Source organism: Phyllostomus discolor, chromosome 1 (assembly GCF_004126475.2).
Source record: "Phyllostomus discolor isolate MPI-MPIP mPhyDis1 chromosome 1, mPhyDis1.pri.v3, whole genome shotgun sequence".
NCBI lineage: Eukaryota > Metazoa > Chordata > Mammalia > Chiroptera > Phyllostomidae > Phyllostomus > Phyllostomus discolor.
The window spans coordinates 176,728,189-176,749,193 of record NC_040903.2 but is presented as its reverse complement, the minus strand read 5'-3'; the positions used below and the strand labels follow the sequence as shown (position 1 = coordinate 176,749,193).

General features: G+C 58.9%; 1 protein-coding gene across 9 annotated transcripts in view; it reads right to left on the bottom strand.

The window, feature by feature from the left end:
• Positions 1-17,652: 17,652 nt before the first annotated feature.
• The window catches only part of MAP2K5 (mitogen-activated protein kinase kinase 5), a 254,584-nt gene continuing 251,231 nt past the window's right edge, over positions 17,653-21,005 (bottom strand). For all 9 annotated transcript variants that reach the window (XM_036009526.1, XM_036009501.1, XM_036009506.1 and 6 more), the window contains one exon: positions 17,653-18,127. In XM_036009526.1, the coding sequence (XP_035865419.1) occupies positions 18,023-18,127 (105 nt within the window). In that variant the 3' untranslated portion in view covers positions 17,653-18,022. The remainder of the gene's footprint in view (positions 18,128-21,005) is intronic.

Sequence of the window (21,005 nt, the reverse complement as noted above, 5' to 3'; positions counted from 1 at the left end):
ATCCCGGCTCCTACGGGTTGAGGGGAATCCTGGCTGGTCTCCGAAGCCACTACAAGGTTCCAGGTCAAAAGTTGCTGCTGTTTCCATGTTTTGCTCACCGGACGCAGGAGGGAGGCAGCTGTGCCTGCGGACCTCACCAGTGGGAGGACTGGGAGACTGATACGTGGAGCTCTCCAGGTGGCCGGGGCCAGCCACGTGTCTTTGGACACCAAAGGCTCCCACCCGGCCCACTGCTGTGGGCACCCCTGCGGCCCAGGCAGTCCGGCCCTGAGGGCCCCTAATCTAACTGGGTGGGAAATAAAACCCCATTTTCAGAGGGGCAGCTCCAGACGGACAGGGAATCCGAATTCAAAAGCCTTCACCAAGAAGACTGAGATCTTCTGTCTGTCTCCCTCCCTCTCTGTCTAGGTGTCCCTCATCTGTCGATCTTATCGTCCCTAAGCTGTCTGTCTCCCAGCTTCCTCCTCTTTCTCCCATCTGTCTTCATGCCTTCTTCAAGTATCACGCTATTTCTCTGTTATCTGTCTGTTTCGTCTTTATGTCTGTGGATCGAATGGAGACAAGTTGACCCTCCTTTTGCACTGATGTCCCTCCGTCACATTTTAGGAGGCAAACACATTGTCCTAACTCCCCAGCAGAGGGGTCAGCAAGCCATTCCCCGCACCCGGCTGAAGGGCTCTCTGGTGGGCTGGGGAGGTGTCCGGGGTGGTGGGCTCCACCGTTCTGGGAAAGGACGATGTCTTCTCGGTTTCCCCAAATCCGCAGGCAAGTGTGCACAGCCCGCATGCAGTGAAGGGACCGCTCCAGCCCGGGGCGTCCTCCTCAAGCTGAGGGTCTGTGGTCCCCGCGGAGTTTTCCTGAGTGGAAGGAGGAGGCCCAGGGTCCCGGGGCCAGGAGAAAGGGGACACTCAGAAAGGAACCAAATTTCGAGGGCCAAAGCAGAAAGCCCCGGCAAAGGGCTGTACGCAGCGACAAGGAGCGGTGGCTAGGGCAGCTCGGGGAGCCCTCGCCGGCTCCCGGGGCTTGAGAGGTGAGCTTGGAGAGGGCGACGAGGTGGGAGGCGGGCAGCGGTGGGAGTGAGGGGATGGAGTCTTTAGGTATGATAATAAAAACAGCCACAAGAACCCAAATCGGAACTAAACGAAAGAAGCTGTAGGGGCAGGGTGCCGGGGCGGGGAGGGAGGGGGCGACCAGATGCGGATACTCACCGTGCGGCGGCGGCGGCTGGAGCCGGGCGAGCGGTGAGCGGAGGTGCGCGGCGGAGTCCGGGATCCGCCGGGCTCTCCGGGTGACGGCACGGCCCCTCCCCGCGCGCGCGCACAGTCGCGCTCCCGGGCTCCTCGCGCTCACACCCGCGGCCCCGCCAGCCCCTCCCGCGCAACGCGGGCTCTCAGCAGGTACGGGGCACCAGGGCCCGGGGCGAGGAGACCTGTGCCCTGCGCTGCTGTCCCTGAGGCCCCGGAAGGGCCCGGAACGGAGGATGAAGCTTGGAGCGCATGGCGCGGCGACGGGCACGGCGCGGTCACAGTGCGAGTGGCGAGGCCGGCGCGGGGCGGGCACGCCTGACAGCTGCGAGCCGGGGCGCCACACCCACCGCCCGCGCAGTCACTTGCGCCCTCCCGGGGCCAGCTAGCCTGCCGGCCACGCGCCACGCCCGCCGCCTCCCCACAGCCTCTGGCCCGTGCGACCCAGGTAAGCGGTCGCACACCTGCGCCCAGCACCTGCGGCCCGCGCTGGCCAAAGGGGCCAGGAGGGAGAAAGGGCCCCGGGCCGCGAAGTTTGCCCCCAAGAACGAAGTGGGAAGGTGCTTCCCTCCTAGGGGCCAGGAGTGGTCCAGGTCAAGCCTGGGTGTCGAGGCTAAGAACGGTTCAGGCAGAAGATTCGCAGGGAAGGGTACCGCACTTTCCGGCCAGGGCAGTGGAGCCCGAGAGTGGCCCTGGAAAGCCTGTCGGGTTACCAAGGGCCCGGGGCAGAAGCACGGGAGTTGGAGGTGCGGGGTGGCCGCTGGGAAGGGGCAGAACCAACACCCCACCGCTTCTCTCTTGGATCGGAGGTGTCAGGACAGCTTCAGCCTGGGGAGGAGCGACCTCCTGCCTCCTTCACTGAGCAGTTGGACTCTAGTTTGTTTTTGTGTGTGTGTTGGGGGTGGGGGGGTGCTGCACCTTGGACGGAGAGAATGCCCTCTAGTTGATTGCTGGACTCTGCGGCTCTCCTGCTAGTTCATTTTCCCCGTGGTGGGGGTCTAGCTGTCTGCCACTGCAGACACCCCTGGGCACACGCTCTCTTCTCACAGCTCCGTTCCCCCCCACCCTCTTCCCTCGGCTTGCCGGTTTCCGTCTTCACCATTCTTTTCTCCCGCAACTCCACTGGGTCCCCGTGTTCTCCGCCTCTTAATCGCCGTCCCTACTTCATTTGAGTTATCAGTCGCGCTCCTACCTCTTCGCCCGCACCCAGGCACCCTCTGGCCCTCCCCTCCCCCAAGTGGTATTAAGTGTCCTTAATGGACACGTTAATTAAACTGTAATTAATCATACTGTCCAGCCCAAGTTTGAACAATTACCCTAATGAAACAGAAGTTAATAATGGCAGGGATGGCCTGGGGCGCGGTGGGCTGCCGGGCAGGGGGCGCAGCGGCCGCTGCGGTTACCGACTTGGCAGCGGCGGTGAGCTTAGCCCGCCCTTGGAACCCGGGGCGGCGCAATAAATCTTCCGTGGCCGGCAGCGCCAGGGCGCCCGCCCCCCCTCCCGCCCCCTCGCTTTCCTTCTAGCTCCGGGTGTCAAGCCCTCTCCCTTCCTGCATTCCGGTCCCTCTGGGGTTCATCTCCCCTTCTCCACTGCTGGCCTCTCGTTTTTCTTTTCTCCACTGGCTCCCAAGGGCCCTGGAAAAAGGCTCTGGGGGGGGGGGGGGTGCGTGGATCACCCAGGCCTCGCCTCGGGGAGAGAAGGGGCGGCTAGGCCCAGCCTGAGGACCCATTTGCCACCTCCTCCCCTTGGCTAGCGGACCTCTGAATCCCGCCCCCAAGTTTGACGGCTCGGTGGGTCTTTGCAGAGTTCTCGCTCTTCCGCCTCCCTCGGTTTTCATCTCGCTCCCTCTCTCGGGTCTCCCTGCCTCTCTCTCTTTTCTGCCAGAGCCCGCTCAGCTCTTTTCTCCCTGTGTGTCTGGCCCCTCCGTCTTTCCCAGGCTCTGCCTCTGTCCCGCTCCAACTCTGCTTTCCTCCTTCCCCTCTTCCCTCGGAGAAAAGCAGGAACCCGTTTCCCCTTCCAGTGCGAGAGCCGCCCCCAGTCTCCACCTGCTCATCCCGGCTACTTCCCTCGGTCTCCCCCACCCCGTAATTACAATCCCATTCGGTAATTATTCTTGGCCTCCTAATGATTTTTTAGAAGGCATCTCAGAAACCTGTGTGGTGGTTGAAAACGGTGGCGGAGCCAGAAAAGAGGATGGGCAGGGTCCCCCGAGCAGGGCCTGCCTGTCCTGACCCTATGGTTCTGTGAGGGCCAACAGCGCCTTCGGGGCGGCCTGTATGGCGTCCTCAGCGCCCTGTCCGGGGCGCCCGGGGACATCTTGGACAAAAGTTCCCTTTCTGGTTTACTGCACTAGGGGCCTGCAGAGTTACCTTTGGGCCTCCGCTTAGCACCAAGCTGCGGACAGCTCCCTGCGCCGGTCTCTGGCGTCTGCGACCCACCCAGCTTTCAGACACAGGTCTGAGCTGCAGTAAGATTGAAGACGCACGGAGAGAGGCTGGGGAGGCGCGGCCGCTCGCGGGAGAGGTAGTGGTCTCTGGGGAACGGGTCTTGGGGGTCGGGCCTGGGCTCTGCTCTGGACCGGCGTCCAGTTGGTTTGTATCAGCACGAACCGCATTTAACAGTTTTCAGAGCTGATTCTCACAGTGACCCCGGCAATAAGTAGCCTACTCTCCATTCCCACTGTACAGGCAGGAAACTGGGGGCCAGGCAGTGGAAGCCAGCCCAGGTTCCTCCGCCAACAAGGGACGCAGGCTGATCTCCCAGACCCTAAACCCCGTGCCCTGCACACTGCCGGCTGGGCCCCCTGTGGTGAAGGGAAGGCAGACGAGGGGACGCTGTCATCTCCACCCTCACAGCGCCCCGTGCGCAGGGCGCAGTCCCAGGCAGCCCACTGCCCAGGTGCAGGCAGCCAGTCCCAGGTGGCGCTGGGGCTTGAACTCAGGCTCAGATGTGACGGGGCGGCACCCTTCTTCATCAGAGGGGGCTCTGCGTCCTGTGGCCCTGCCCAGAGCCTCGGGAGCCTAGGAAGTCGGTGCCCTTGGCCTTCCTGACTCCGGTTAGCCCGGATTCTCCTTCTTTCGTCCATTGCTATTGGCACTAGGGTCGGAGGACTGGGCTCTGGATCACGTGCCCGCCCGCCGCCCCACCCCGGCGGGGACTGCGCTGCCTCGGCGTCCCGGACGACCTGGCCAAGCTGCCTAGCGTCCTGCGCCCGTTCCGGCTCCGTCTTGGGCTGGCGCTGGGCAGCCGCGCCTCCTCCGAAAGCACATATCTTTTACCAGTTGAATTAACGGCAGTTTTCGTCAGTTAATTAGGTTTAATTTACATAATTAGTACAGTATAAAGAGGATTGGGGATAATCATGGGGTACGTAGCGCTTACTGTGTAAACACGTATTCTGAATTAAAAATCAGATGTAATTAAGGCGCGCAGGCCCTGTTTAGGCAGGGTTTTAATTGTAATGAATTTCTAATTAACACTCAATGATTACCAAATGCAAAGGGCTGTAAAATTTTCTTGTAGTTTTGCTAATTTATTGTTTACTTAATATCTGGATATTAATCCGACGGCCGCGCGGTGGCCAGGCCCAGGCGAGCGGAAGCGGCTGGGCGAGGCCTGCGGCGGCCCCGAGCAGAGGTGAGCGCGCTGGAAGGTGCTCAGCGCCCCTGGTCGCCTCGCTCCGGGTGCCAAGGGGAAGACTGAGGCCGGGAGAGGCCGGGGACTGGCAGGAGGCCGCGCACTCCAGGTTGCAGCAGCCCACACGGGCTGTTGGGGGTCAGAGGCCAGGCCAGCGCGCCTCCCTGCGGAGGACTCTCCATTCCTAGGGCATTAAAAGGAGCGAAGAAAGTCTAGGCTCAGATCCAGTTCTGACCACTTGAGTGACCATGGACCTTGCCCTGGCCTCAACACCTGCCTGTGTGGGATGGACTCACGGCTTGGCACCCGGTGGAGGTGGAGGATGGGCGGAGCCGGAGGCCCAAGGGCTGCACAGAGGAACAGCCTTCTTCCGGAACCCTGAGAGGGGAGGGCTGGCTCAGTGCCGGTTTCTTGAGGAGGCCTGGGGAGTGGTCCCCACGTCATGGGGGACTGGCTTGGCCCATCCTGGGGCTCTCTCTGCAGTTGGGGAGTCCAGTTCGGCTGGGAGGGACTGAGGAGGGAGCCCTAACCAGACACAGAAGCCCCTAAGGCCTGAGCAGAAGTTTCTGGGAAAGAGGGCGGGTGAATGGCTCAGCTGCCCCCAGGACTTCCCCCCAACCCCAAGCCTCTAGTTTGGGTCCCTGCCCACACCCTAGCTCAACCACATCACCCACCCAGCCACCCACTGCCCCAGGGGGGCCCCTCCTGTCAGCCCCAGTTTAGCCACGGTCTTTCTCTCAGCAGAGAAGACGCTGCGGGCACCTTGAAATTTCCAACCAACTCAGGGAAACGCATCAAGAAGATTCAAAGGCATCTGGAAGCCTCTGCCACACTGAGCAGATTGCCTTGACGTCTGTCTTCAGGGCCTGCCTCTTAGAAGCTGCAGAGGCCGCTCCTGGGCGCTGCACAGCGCCGCCCCTGAACCCACCTGTCGGCTGGACCCCTCCTATGTGCTGTCTCGCACGGCTTTATTTTCATTGTCGGGTCATTCACTGGCTAATATTTCCTGGTCGGTAATTTGTCTGGGAGTGTTCTGTCTCTCCCACTGGGGTGCTCTGTCTGCCTAGTACATAGTAAGAGCTCAGCATGGCTGTTGAATGGGTGAGTGAACAGCCCGGGTCCCAGATGACTCGCTGCCCACAGTGACTGAACGGTGCCATTGGTGTCTGCTGGCCAATTGGGTTCTTCTGGAGTAGAAGGTTCTGTGTTCCCTGATGATGTCTAGGAGGTCTTGGGGGTCCCACCTTCCACGCAGATCCAGGCAGGGCTACTCAGGCAGAGCCTTGAAGGCTTGTTCTCTTAGGAGGTGGGCATGGGTCCTGGCAGGTAGCTGGGGATGGGGGGAGCAGCGGGAAGGTTGCTGAGCTCTCCTTGGTTGCAAAGGGCTTCCTTGCCAGGGCCTCCTCCTCCACTCAGCAATGTGGCGGAACAGACGCTGGAGCCAGCAAGACCTCAGTTTGTTCAAATCCCAGCTCTGCTTTGTCTGAGTCTCCAGACCTGCATTTGTAAAGCAGTCATCAGGGTCTCCTCAGGGATGTGACAGGACGAAATAAGGTGCTAAGTGTACAGCACACAGCCAGGCCTGGGACTAGAGTGAGGCGCCTAGGGTGCCACATTTAAGGAGGCATTCGTCCTCAGGGCCCTGGAACGCCTCCTCCCAGTCACAGCCCTGCACAAGCCGACGACACAGAGCGGGCACTCAGCCCTGGGCGAGGCCTCCTTCCCCGCCAGCCGCGGATCACCTCAGTCAGCATGGCTCCCTGAGCACGGTTTGAGTCCTGTCGCTGTGGGGCAGGCTGCACTTCATCGGGGTAAAGTCCACACACTATATAATTCACCTGTTTGGAGTGTGTAATTCAGTGGCTTTTTACATATTCAAGGACATGTGCAACGCGTCACTTTGGGGACAATTTCACCACCACAGAGAGAAACCCCCTACCCACTAGCTATCACCCTCATCTTCCCACCCTCCCCAGGCCACAGCAAGCACTACTTTCTGCCTCTGTGCATTTGCCTAGTTTGGGCGTTTTACATAAATAGAAATGTGCAATATGTAGTCCTTTGTGACTGGCTTCTTTCACCTAGTTTACCGTTTGCAAGGTTCATCCATGTAGCATGCATCAGTATTTCATCCCTTTTTATTTTATTTTCTTTTTCTTTTTTACTAATTGTTGTTCAGTTACAGCTGTCCTAATTTTTACCTATAATTTTATTATTGCCAAATAATATTCCATCGTATGGAGAGCTTACATGTTGCCTGTTCATCCTTTGATGAATATTTGGGTAGTTTCCCCTCTTTGCCTATTATAAATGATGGTGCTGTAAACACCCGTGGGCAAGTTTTTGTGTGGTTGTGTGTTTTAGTTACATCCAGGTGTAGAGTGGCTGGGTCGTGTGGTGACTGTGTCTGTCCTTCGAAGGCACTGCCAGACTCTGTTTCTGAAGCACTTCACAGTCCTGCCAGTGAACCAGGCTCCGATTTCTCCACACCCCTGACGATGCCTGTTACGATGCCCCTTTCATCGGGGCCGTCCTAGCAGGCGTGAAACAGTGTCTCGTCATGGTTTAGCCTCGCATGCTCTGATGGCTCATGATTTTGAGTGTGTTTTTATGTGCTTATTAGCCATGTGAACATCTTTTTTGGAGAAGTGTTTATTCGAAGATTTTGCCCACTTTTTTCAGTTGGGTTATTTGTAATGCTATTATTGAGTTAAAGGAGTTCCTTATATATTCTAGGTATGAGCTCCTTATCAGATATAGGTTTTGCAAATATGTTGTTTGAGTTGTCTTCTCACTTCCTTAATGATGTCCTTTGAAGCACAAACATTTTCATTTTTGATGACATCCACTTTATCTATTTTAGTTTTTTGCTGCTTGTGTTTTCGGTGTCATATCCAACCTAAGGTTGTAAGATTTACTCCTATATTTTCTTCTAAGAGCTTTGTAGTTTTAGCTCTTACATTTATGCCTATGATCCATTTTTATTTTATTTTTTAGTTTTTTATTTATGTTTAGAGACCCCAGCTCTTACCTCGATGACAGATCTTCACTTTCTCCCTGTGCACCGCTGGCGCCTTTCAAGCTGCTACCCCGGTGCTGGAGCTCAGAGCGAGTGAGTCTGAGTAGGTGAGTCCCGTTGTGGGTTCTTTAAAGGGAACTGCTTGGGATTCCACAAGTTTCTTCCACCGACTCAATCTCTGTTGGTTTTCACAGCAAGAAGTTATGGGGACTTATCTTTCTGGCACTGGAAACCCGGGTTGTGGGGTATGGTGTGGGGCTGGGGCTCCTTGCTTCTGAGATATCCCTCTTGAATTTTCATCCACTCCACGTGGATGTGGGACCAGCCTGTTCCGTGTCTGTGCCCCTCCTACCAGTCTGGATGGATGTGGTTTCTTTAATTTTGTAGTTGCCAGACTTCTATTCAACTCGATTTCTGACAGTTCTGAGGAATGGTTGTTCTATAGTTTAGCTGTAATTTTGATGTGGTTGTGCGAGGAGGCCAGCCGTGTTTACCTACATCACCATCTTGACCAGAAGTGCTATGACCCATTTTGAATTAATTGTTGTGTATGATGGGAGGTGAGGATCCAAATTCAGTCTTTTGCTCATGGATGTCCAATTGTCTCAGCACCATTTGTTGAAAAGATCACTCTCTCCATTAACTTGTCTTGGCACCTCACTGTCTTTTCTGATCTGTGGAAATGGCACTCCTCCTTTCCCCATCAGGTCTCCTCGGAGAAGCGGCCCAGCAGCCTCCTTCCTCTGCAGATGCAAACGGAAGTTCACTGTAACTGCCCAGCATTCAGGAAGCAGCCATTGGCCAGCGAAGGCTGTTGAGACTTTCCCCATTTCTCCCTCCCCATTGATAATTCACTCTGCCTCCCACCTTCTGATGTGCGGTGCACTGCGGCGTGTGCCTCTGTTACCACAGCACAGTCACCACACACAGTCACCGGGACGGAGTGACCGCGGGTGTCCTGGCTCTCTCACGGGGGTGAGAGTCCTAGGAGACACGACCTGCATCGAACTCGAAGGCAGCTGTCGCTGAGGAAATAGCCTTTACTTCAGACAGGCCTGGGTTTGAATCTTAGGCAACTACTTACTGGATGTGTCACTTGGGGCGAATCACTTTACCTCGCTGACCCTGAGCTACCTAAACCATAAAACTGACATGCTGGCGTCACAGGACTGTTGGGAGAACTAACCAAGATGAGAGATGCCAGGGGCCCAGTTCAGTACCTGGCACACAGTAGGGGCTCAAGTTCCCTGAGTTGGTATCAATGGAAATAGGAAAGTGACCTTCTTCCCGACACCACTGCTGCCTCCCCAGCCTCAACCCCATCCCTCTTCATCCCTTTACTTTGCTTTATTTATTCGTCACAGCAATCGTCCCCACTTGAAATGACTCTTCTTTCTTGTCTGTCTCTGCTGCTGGAATGTCGGCTCCAGAGCGCAGAGACTAGTTTGCCTCAGTTGCTGCTGTGTCCCCAGTTGCTGGCACACCAGAGAGGCTGAGGAAGTTTTGTTGAATAAATATTGTCTCCAGTGCTTGTGCCGGGCCCTGCAGAGAATTCAGAGAGGCCCTGGGGTATCCCCCACGCTAGCTGGTGCCCAGGACTGATGAGGCACTATAAAGGCCCAGGCCCCGGGGCTCAGGGAGGCTGAACTCTGGAGATGGAATGGGGAGGGGAGTGGAGCTGGAGGCCAGAGGGAGCCCTGCTTGTGAAGAATGGGAATAATGGTGCTGGGTGCACGGGCCAGGACAGTGTGTGTCAGGGTGGGCAGGCTGGTTCGTAAGAAGGCAGTTGAGGATGGGGCCTGGAACGTGGGCTTTGTAAGCTGTAAAGGGAGGGACACATGGAAGCATTTGTTCCAAAGCATGTGGGGCAGCCTGGGCTGGGAGGTGGAGAGGCAACAGTCTTTTAGTTTGTTATTGCTGCTATAGTGAATCGCTGTGGTATTTATTTATTTATTTTTAGAGAGAGGGGAAAGGAGAAAGAGAGGGAGAGAAACTTGCTATGAGAGAGAAACAGCCATTGGCTCCCTGTCTCACGCCCCCAACTGGGGACCTGGCCTGCCACCCAGGCATGTGACCTGACTGGGAATCGAACTGACAACCTTTTAGTCTGCAGGTCAGCACTCAATCCACTGAGCCACACCAGCCAGGGCTACCGTGGCATTTTAAAACAGCACACATTTATTCTTTTACAATCGTGGAGGTCAGAAGTTGGAAATGGGTGTCACCAGGCTGAAATCAAGGCACTGGCCAGACCGCATTCCTCCTTCTGGAGGCTCCAGGAGAATTAGTCTCCTTGCTCCTGCAGCTCCGGGCAGTAGTCTGCATTCCTTGGCCTTGGTTCCTTCCTCCATCTTCAAAGGCAGCAGGGTAGCATCCTCAGATCTGTCTCTGACTCTGCTGCTGTTCTCCTGTCTCCCTCTACCCCTTTTAAGGACCCTTGTGGTTATATGGGCCCACCTGGATGATTCAGGATAATCTTATTTTAAGGTCAGCTATTAGCAACCTCAGTTCCATCTGCGACGCTAATTCCCCTTTGCCATATAATACAAGTATATTCCCAGTTTCCGGGTATCAGGAGGTGGGCATCTCTGGTGGGGCCGGGGGCCGGGGGGCGGTCATGCTCTACCTGCTGCAGCAGCCTCTAATAAAAGAGGCCGCTGGGAGATGGAGTGTGCACGGGGACTTGACTGACGGCTCACGGTGAGAGTGTCTGTGTGCTGGGGTTGGAGGGAGGGCATTTCTGTCCCCATCCTCAACCCCCTGAGTCACTGCCTGGGATCCAGAGTTTTGCCCCCATTGGCTGTGTCTGAGTCTGAGCCTGGAGCTATTGCGCTGAGTTGCATAGACCTCCTGGGGCAGCTGGGGCAGCCCTGGGTGGGGGCTGAGGGTCCCATCGGTGGGGGCTGGTGTGGTCACCCACAGGCACTGCCATTCAAGTCCAGAACACACATGCCAGGCCCTCACTGGAGGTGACACATCTCACATCCTCATCCTCCGTCCTTCTCCAGACCTGGAGGGTGGGAGGCAATGAAAAAGTGGGGGGTCACATGGACTGAGGGTGGCGGTATGTGGGTCTGTGCGTAGTGGGCAGGGGTGCCTGGTGGGGGGACAGGGAAGGAAACCAGTCCTTTGGGGGTGTTTTGTGTGTGTCACGGTCAGCAGCGAGGATGATTTTGTAATGACACCGACACCCAGGAGGTGGACACTGCCACCGCCCCATTTCACCCATGAGGACACTAGCCCCAGACAGGTTAGGCATCCTGTCCAGGGTCACACAGTGACTGGCCAGTGGGGGAGCCAGGACTCAGGCCCAGGGCTGGGAGGCTCCAGGCGCATGCCTTTCCCGCCTGTATCCCACCGCCGTCCCCACAGGACTTCCCGCAAGGGCCCGGGGCGCCGTGGGGTGGAGGGCAGGCGCTCCGCGTGGTGGCAGAGACTCGCACTGAATGCCGCCTCTCCTACGGTCCTGCTGGCTAATAGATTTAAAATATTTAAAAATGAATTATTTTTATTATAAAAATGTGTCACATTAGAAAAATGCAAAGCAGTAGAGAGGAAATGTAAGAGGACTCGCACCCCATCTTTGCAGCGGTTACTAGGGATGGTGGAGGCCAGTCACCGAGTTCTCTGAAGCCCCGCCCTCCCCCTCCATTTATTTAACTGCTGTTCCTCAGGAGCGTCTCCCGAATGCCAGGCTCTGACCAGCTCCTGCCCTCCTGGGGCTGGCACCAGAACGACATAAACAGACAGACAGATGGTGTAAGGAAACAGAGAAGGTCAGTACAGTGAGGTGGGGCAGTGGTGGGGAGCCCTGGGGCCCACAGGGGGCCAGGTGGGGTGCTGGGAAGACCTCCCTAGAGGAACTGCTTGTCAGCTGAGCCTTGGAGGATGAGTAGGAGTTGGGCAGGAGACAGAGGGGTGGTGGCAAAGGGTGCCCTGGGCGCAGGGACCAGCCTGTGCAGGGGCTCGGGGGCAGAGAGGGCTCGGCTCACTCAGGGAGCAGAGCATCACCCTCTGTGACAGGGACGTGGAGCTGGGGACAGAGATGGGGTAACTGTGCACCCCTTCTGCATGGGGCTGGGAGGACCAAACGAGGCAAGGGTGAGGACAGTTCGCCATGCCTGGTGTGTGACGCTGCAAGGCAGTAGTTGTATTTCTTTTCCTTCTTGGAACCCCAGTGATCTGCATGCGGGGGCTCTGCGGACCCCTATGCCCCTTCCCCACCCTGCTGCCCTCGCTGCCTCTCCTGGTGCAATGTGCCCGCACTGCTGTTCTGTGACCCCCGGGACCCCGCTCAGAAGGGGGGGAACGAAAAGCAAATTCTTAGGAACGGCCCGCAGCACAGCCTGACTTCCCGACTGGCTCTTTTTAACTAAGTCTGTGGGCGGGAGAGACTTTTTATCCCTTGCAAGTTAATGCAAACTGTTAGGGAGATAAATAAATGACAGAGCTGCCGATGGACTGTCGGGCTTGAAGGGGGGAAATTTGTCTCACTTTAGAAGAAGGACCTGGAGGGCCCAGCCCCATCGACTCGTTCATAGTGCTGTTATCTGCCAGAGAGGTGGTGACACGGCAGCAATTAAGACAAACTTTAGTCTATAAGTTCGTGCCTGCAATCTCCTGGCTTCAAAACAAGACAAATGATACCGCCAAGGGAGGAAACGAAGTCTTTTTCAGACTCTGTCCAAAGTCACAGTGAATATTTGTCGTCCTTCAGCAGAAAATTCGTCATTACGAGGCCTGGGCTCTGTTGCTCCCCCTGGCCCCCAACCTCGCACCACGTTATAATCCATCTTGGTGGCCTGTCCCCGCTGTCTCTGGGGACTCCGCCTGGCCTCCCACTGAGGGTTCCCACCCACTGCCAGCCCACCCCGCTGCCTGCACCCTAATTTATGAAGGTCTCTGGTGGATCAGGGACATAATTGCTGCCCACCAGAAAGCAGTTGTGACAAAGCCAGGAAGTGGCATAGAAGCAGCCCAGGAGGAAGGGCTGGCTGACCTCCTCCCAATTCCCTATTGGTCCCCTCGCCCACTGCCAGTGGCCAGTGCCCACAGGGGACCAGGCTCTGGGCTTCTCCTGAGCCATTGACTGCCTCCATCTGCCCAGAGCACCCTGCTAGCTCCTCCCCACATTGCTGCATGGGCTGGCCTTCCCCACGCAGCCTTGGGAGCCAATGCTGCTCCCTCCCGCCCTTGAATGGAGCTTTTTCTGGCTGCTTGAAGTGGAAACACCCTGACTGACCCCTGGATGTGGAAGTTGGGAGCTGGTCGGGTGCAGTCTTGGGCATCCACCTGGCCCCAGTGTGGTGGCGGGACACTGCTGGTGGCCTGGGTAGCTGTGAGCCGTCAGCGCAGCCTCCCTTCTTGCCCTTCCAAAGGCTTGCCGGGCACTGCCCCCTGCCCCACCCCGGGAGTCTGGGTCGTGCTCTCCCTCCCCAGTCTCGCTCCACAATGAGAACAGAGGCTCCGTCCTGAGAGGGCCCAGACTTAGCTAACGGAAGGCAGCGCTCCAGTGGGGAATCTGGGCAGCAGTCAGTGGGGACGGAGATGTCTTTGAGGCAGCGTGGCAGCCTTTCCGGGTCCCCCCCCCCACCTCCCCAAGCTGTCCATTCCCAACCCCTGTGATAGAGGGGCAGGCCCGGTCCCACCCCGGGGCCTCGTGCTGGGTGCATTCCCTGGCCTTCAGCCCTGAGTGCGCAGTGTCTGGAAGCACATGCCTTCCCAGAAAGGTGCGGGTCTGTTCAGCGTGAGTCCAAGGCCTCAGGGCCTTGGCCTCCAGCAGGACACTGGGAGCTCCCCTCGTTCAGTCAGGTTAAGGCATCTAGCTCACCTTTCAGGCCTTGCCAACCCCAACTGGGCTCAGCCTCAGGTTGGGGCTCTTGGTCACTGTTCTGGGCCACAGGGGCTGTCTAACTACATACAGGAGACAAGGGTCCCACCTTCCCTCCCTCTGTCCCCATTGCCTTTTTAGAAAATCTCCAAAATCCTGGAATTCTGGGAACTATTTGCCAGGTAAGAAAACCAAGGGACAGAACCAGGAAGGGGTTGAGGGCTGAGGGGCCTCCAGGCTTCCAGGCCTCCAAACCAGGGTGGCACCTGCTTCCCAACATGACCTGGGGGCCTGTGAAGATGTGCCTGTCCCAGAAATGGTCCCCTCCAGGCTCCCCTGCAGGCCTGAGAGGTCCCAGGCTGCCTCCCATGGGGGTCTGGTCTCCAGGAGGCTCTGGTCAGAAGGCACATGGGGTCGTGGGGAGTTGGAGCGAAGATAGGATAGGGCCACTGTGGGGCAAGGGAGCTGCTCCAGAGGGCCCCTCCTCCCATCCCGCCAGCCCTCCTACCCCTTCGAGCAGCCCTGTGCCCAGAGGGGGAATAAAGAAACTTCAAAGAGAAGATGCTGTTGGTGAGGGGCCTGAAGGGAGCTGTGGGAGCTGGCTACAGGGAGAGAGTGAGGGTGGGTGCCGTGGTGTTCTGGGCAGAGGGAAGCGCTCACTCCTGCCGGGGTCCCAGGTCTTGGCCGTCCCACGACCCGAGGGCACAGATAGCTTGGCCTCAGGGCCACCAACGGGTGGCTGGAGGGATTGCTGGGCCTAAATAGGCCAAAGAGGGCCCTGCTTTCCAGCCAGAGGGATCTTTGCAGAACCCTGTGGGGTCACACAGCTCCCCATCTTCCAAAGACTTCACAGAGGGAAATGTAGACTTCTGGGGGGCTTCCTCAAAGCAGGGGCTCCACAATCCACTGTGAACAAAACTGTGTGTGTGTGTGCATGTTGGGTGCACGTTACTCTGGGGCAAGGCTCTGTCACTTTTACAGGATGCTCTCGGGGTCCATGGCTCTCGGGGGTGGGAGCTGTTGCTCCAGAGCCTCAGGGCTGGGAGGAGCCCCCACATTCACTGATGAGGCAGCCACAGCTCAGGTGGGGACGTGCCATCTGAGGTCAGCCTGGAAGCCGGTCCCCGTCGCAGGGCTTTGAAGGCCCTCAGGAGCAGTGTTCCATGTGGCCATCGGAGGGGCCTCTGTCTGGACAGCCCAAAGCTGTATCTTTGCACACTGGAGTTCACATGCAAACGGTGCCAGAGGATGGGACGTGTGTGTGTGCTCACATGCACATACGTAGTGCTTAGAGAGCTGATTTCTGAAGCTGTGGTTAAGGGACAGCCCTCAGCCCAGCGCTGGTGGGTACCTGCTAGTTTCCCCCCCCCACCCCTGGCTTGGGGTTTGGGGATGACAGGCTTGCTGGGTCCATCATCTCAAAGCGAGGATAAGAATTAAGTCTGCGTGGTGGCTGGCTCACGTTCCGGAGTGGCCAGGGCCCTCTGGGGAGCCTGGCCTGGCCTGCGAGTCATCCAACCCCCTGACCTCTCTAGCCCGGGAACCGCAGGTGCTCAGGAAGGACACGGACGCTGGGTCCGAGGCCCGGGGCAGCAGGAGGCCTATGCTGCCTTGGACAGTGTTGCTAAAATGACGACGACCCCAGCCCTACCTGAGAAAACAAAACGATGCCTCCCCTAGGGTGGCCCCTCATGGGCAACGACTGAGCCTGCGCTGGAGACCACAGCTCCGCCCCTCGGGCCACTCGGCCACCGGCAAACGTTTATTGGGCACCTGCAAAGCCAGGCTCCCTGTTCTTGGTGCCGGGGTTCCCATACAATGAAAACACTGGCACCTCCGCCCTTGTGGGGTGTACGTCGGGGGCAGGGAAGCGAGGAGACAGGAGATGAAAGAACTTGTAAAATCAGTGCTTCGTCACATGGTGACACGCAATGGAAGAGATGGTGCCAGGCAGGGGAGTGTGAGTCCCAGGAACAGTGGAGGGAGGGCTGCCGTTTTATTTTTATTTTAAAATACTGTATTTATTTATTTTTAGAGAGAGGGGAAGGGAGAGAAGCAAGGATATGCAAGAGAAACATCAACTGGTTGCCTCTCTCGCGCCCTGAGGGAGGGACCAAACCCGCTGCTCAGGCAGGTGCCCTGACCGAGAATCGAACTGGTGACCTTCCAGTTTGTGGGACGGCACCCGACCCTCTGGGCCAGACAGGTCAGGGCAGGGTTTCTGTTTTAAATAGAGTGGTCATGTCAGGGCTCACCGAGGTGCCATCTGAACAGACATCTGAGGGGTGCAGAAGGGAGACCGGTGGGTGGGTACATGGGGGAAATGTGCTCCCACTCCCACGACCAAGGCCCATGTCAGTGCTGGCATGCCGAGTGGTGTGGGTCCAGCTCACGTACCAGCCCGGCGCCGGCGTTCCCTGGCTGGCCGTCCCTCTACGTGGGGGGTCGGCACTCAGGCCCCTCCCATTGTGGCTCAGTCTCTCCCCACCTCCTGCCAGCCACAGGCATGTTTTCCATGCAGTAGGAGGTGGGGAGGGGGGAGCGGAGAAGGCACATCTGCACCTTAGGCTTGTTGACCGGAAAGCGACCTATCGCCTGCTCTCATTCCACAGACAAGCACCAGTCGCATGGCTCCTGTTAGATGCATGGGGACCAGGAGACGTTGTCCCGGGCCGGGTAGTGGCTTCCCTGTGAGAGCCCTGCTCTGTGCAGGGGCCGGGACCTCCGGGGAGTTGGCTGTCTCTTCCGTGGCCCGATGGGGGTATACCTGGGTGTTCAAGGATCAGCGAGGAGGCCAGGCAGCTGCAGTACAGTGAGTTGGAGGTGATGGGAGTTGAGATCGAGCTGGTGGGGCCGACTGTGGAGCGTCACATGGGCCTGTCTTGGGCCTTCGGCTTGTCCTCGGAGTGAAAGAGGAGCCCGTGGAGGTTCTGCGACTGGGGGGACATGATCCATCTTGTTTGCACTGGTTCCCTCCAACAGCCATGTGGAGACCAGACTGCAGCGGGTAGGGGGCGCAGGGCCTGGTAGGAGGCCGTGGCCCTCAGTGGTCCAGGCACGGGGCCTCGGGTAGGATGGGAAGTAGTGCAACTGATACATTCCGAAGGTGAGGATGGCGGGCCTTCCAGGCGGGCTAGAAGGGTGGGCTGTGAAAGGGAGGCATCCCGGCCGGGTCCCAGCACGTCCTTGGGCCAGGAGGGCGGAGGTGAGGCGGCTCTCGAGGCAGGTGTGGCACCAGTGGTTGCTGGGCAGGCTGGGGCGCCACTCAGACCTCCATGCGGAAACCCGAGCCTGGCTGAGCCTCAGTTCCCGTCTGTGGAGCGGGGTGGTAGCCACACTCACCTGGCAGGCAGTCTGAGAAGATGACCAGAGAGGAGAGAGGATAGCTGTGAAGGGCCGGGGGCGAGTGAGGTTCGCAGGTTGTGGGGGCAGCTTGCTGTAGACAGGGGCGGGTGTTGGGGGTGGGGGTGGAGGGTGGAAGAGGGCCTTTCAGACTTACCCCCCACCCCCCTGCAGGGGGCCTTTTTCCAATTCTTGTGCTTTGGGCCCCCCTCACCCACACCTCTTGGTCAGATCACTGTGTCGGAGCCTCTGTTGCAGGTGGGACAGCCCAGCCTTCTCCCGTGGGGCAGACCCCAGTCCCATGGGGAGCCCACAGCCTGGGCCTGAGGTCCTGGCTCTGCTGCTGGCTCAGCGGCTCCTTGCCGAGGGACTTGGCTCGAGGACGCTGCAGGGGTTTTGGGTCTGTCAGTGGGCTGGCCTGTGGGCCTCGCCCTAGAATGTTGGGGAGCACTCCAGTGTTGGCAGGTGTCGGGGGGCTGGTACCGCCACATACCCCTGCTGATGTGGGAGCCCCGCCCCGCCCCCAGCCTTGGGTGGGCGACAGACACCCTGAACAGCACGTACCTCATGGGGGAGGCAGTCACAAAGCGGTAATACTTTTTATTCCCACCAGTGATGCTGATGGCACCTGACCCTTTACAAAAAAGTGTTAGCAAGAAGGAAGAGGGGCGGTGGCAGAGGAGGCCTCTGTTCTCGATGCCTCCAACCCTCGACCCCCCCGCAGTCAATACCTCCCGACTGGAGAGGCGAGGGCTCCCGCCGTGAGGGCTGGCCACCGGGAGGGCTCCCTAGGCACAGGCAAGGGCGTCTGTCGGCACAGCCGAGGGTGAGAGCAAGGAGGCTCGGGCCCAGCAAAGCTCTTCTGCTGCAGACAGCAAACGGAAGGGGGGCGTGACAGGTGGGCTTTCCCCTTGGTGACCAGTCCTGGCTTTCAGCACCCCACTGAGGCCTCAGGGGGGCCCCTGCTGGCTCCGCCTCTCCTCCAGCGCCCTGCACACCCACATGGACACCACGGTGGCATTCCCATCGTTGAACTGCACGATGAACGGGTGGCCCTGTGGAGAAGAGGAACAGGCTGTGAGAGGCAGTCCCTGGACTTTGTACTTCATTGTACTTCGTTGTGTTTGCCTCGGCCTGGATCTTGTCTCCTGTCCCCAGCAGCCCTCTGTGGCATGGAGGCAGCCGGTGGCCCCGCTGCGCAGCTGGGTGACCAAGGCCCGGGGCATGGCAGTGCCGTGCACTGAACACCTCAGGCTGCCTGGGGCCTGGCCGCCTTCTGATGTTGCAACCAGCCTGATGCCCCCACTGCACACTGCCTGCCCCTCCTGGGCCCAGCCTCCCTCCAACAGCTGGCCGGCCAAGGCCTGGCTCCTGAGCTGCGGGTGTTCTAGGCCAGCTGCTGCCCGGGGACCACAGGTCACTCGGCAGAGGCTGTTAATCCCTCTCAGTTTCTCTTTGTGTCTAAACCCCTGTGAGCAGGTCACAGGTGACCACCTCCGAGTGCAGGGAAGGCAGGTGTGTCAGGGAGAGGAGGGAAGTGCTGGTGTGTGCAGATCTGCCTGGGTTCCTGGTGGGGAGTCAGGGGCTGGATTTCAGAGGGGCCGGTACTGCCTCTGCGGGCCTGTCTTGGGCTCTAACCTACTTAGCCCACAGGCGGACCGGGTTATATTTAGCCAGTGCCCAGTGCCCGCCCCTGCTGCCCTGAAGAATCAAGGCTCATGCTCACTCACCATCTGAGGGCCTCCTGGCAGTTCCCAGGGCAGGCCACAAAAGAGCAAGGGTGGCCACAGGGTCATGCTGGCCACAGGTCAAAGGTGGAAAAAAAATCAGAAAAACATTCTCTTCCCTCCTTCTCACCGAGAGGCTTCTCTGCTAAGGACTGAACACCTGGCAGCTCCCCCCCCAGACAGAGAGCGGGAGCCCAAGACTCAGGAAGCCGCAGTGATGAGCGGAGAGCACGGGGCTCCCTGTGCCTTTCGTCCCCCAGCTCCTTCCCCCCTTCGAAACTTCCAGCTCCAGCTGCTCTGCTCCCTCCTGCGTTCTGCCCCCTTCTTGGGCCTCTTGCTGCCTCCTGAGCTCCCAGCTGGGCTCTCAGGGCTGCTTTCCCAACCTATGCCAGTCTTGAGCTGCAGGCCTGGAGGTCGGCCAGCCCCTGGCCAAATGCTCGAAGCTCCAAGCTTCTTCCAAAAGAGCTCACCGCATGCCTGGGAGGGATGTGGGCCCAGGGCTCAGATGGCTGAGGTGCCCAGACGCCAGGCCAGGGGAGGGGAGGAGCTGCTTGGTTAGGCCTGAGGTGTCTCTGGGGATAGGAAGGAAGAAAGCCCACGCCTCATCACCCTGGGCTGATGCTGTGTCCCTTTGCCCAGCTTTCCCAGTTCGGGCAAGGAAAACCGTCCCTGGACAATGCTGCATGGTCTAGCTCAGAGGCACACAGAACCTGTCAGAGGTGCAGGGGGAGGAAAGTCAGCTCGGAGAGTGCTGAGGGCACCCAGCCCAAGGCCGGGCCTCACTGAGGCCATCAGGGAGCTAGGCCCGGAGCCCAGCCGGGCGCCTCTCGTGATCCGCCCACGTCACTCTGTGGGGGCTCCGAACATACCTGCAGGACCCCAAGGGAACAGGCCTGGTTCAGACTGCTGCTGGGGAGGGGAGGTGGAAACCAGCTTGGGTGGGTGACCCAGAGGCGGCAGAGGCCCAGCCCCCACATGTTCTCGGCTCTCAGAGGTCCCCCCTCCCCCATATGTACGCCCAGCCTCCACCTGCCTGCCTACAGCGCTGCCTAGACAGAGGGAGTTCTTCCTGAAGTCAGTGTGTGTTTCCTTTTCAGGAGGCTCGGGGGAGGCGACCTTGTGCCCTTGTGAAGAACAAAGGGAGAAGCTGTGCTCAGGAGCCCACGGGCCCCTCCCGCCAAGCCCGGGTAGCGGTGTCACTTTCCCAGAATGCCCGGTGACTTTGGGGCCCATATGCTCCATCTCTGCTATCATCTGCTCGGGAGCAAGCAGAGCGGAACTGCGGGAGGGAGAGTGGAGGCATTCCTCCAGTCGGGAAGGCTGATGGCCGCGCTGCAGGGAGCACTGTGCCCAAGTGCCCCGGGAGGTGGGGGAGGGAGGAGGAGAGGGTGCGCATCCTTGGCTCTGGGAGAGACTCTGTCCCTTTCCTGCCCTCCTTGGCTGGGAGGTGACTCCCATCGCCTGCGTGTCCCTGATGCTTTACCCTGCCTTGCCAGGGAGTGGTCTGGATGAGAGGTTCTGTCCCTAGCTACTGCTGGCTGGTTTGGGAGAGGTGAGAGGGGGAATCACAGAGAGGGACAGACAGACATCGTGGGGGGGGGGAGGCACCCAGGGTGGTAACATGTGAATTTGGGGGCTGCTGGCAGTGTGGACCACCACATGACTGAACATACCGAGAAGCTGGTGTGCAGGGAGCGGGGTGGGGCGGGGGGGGCAGAGACAGCTGCCGGAGGGAAGCAGCGCGGGAAGTACCTGGGCCTGGCGGCCGCCCCGCCTGCAGCAGGGTCCGTGAGCCCCTCACAGTCTAGGGCAGAGGCACCAAGTCTCGTGGGTGGGCACTTCACAGATGAGGAAATGCACGACCTGCCTGGGCTCCTGGAGCTGGGACTGGATCAGAAGTCTCTGTAACCCAAACCCACTGCCGGGGCTCTCCCTGGGCTGACCTGGGGTGGCAAGGAGGGAGAATCGACATCCAGTTGCCACCTCCCCTGACCTTATTTGCACCCTGTGACTCAGCCCTGCCTGACCAGAGGTGGGACGGAGTCTTGAGGTGCCCTGGGCACACTGGGAGAGCGCTGTTGCAGTGGCAGGTGACTCGGACTCAATTATCCCTCCTCCCACCAGCCCAGGGTGCCAAGCAGGGCAGCCCCATTTCACAGAAGAGGGCACTGAGCCTGGGGAGGTGAAGTGACTGGTTAAGTGCTGG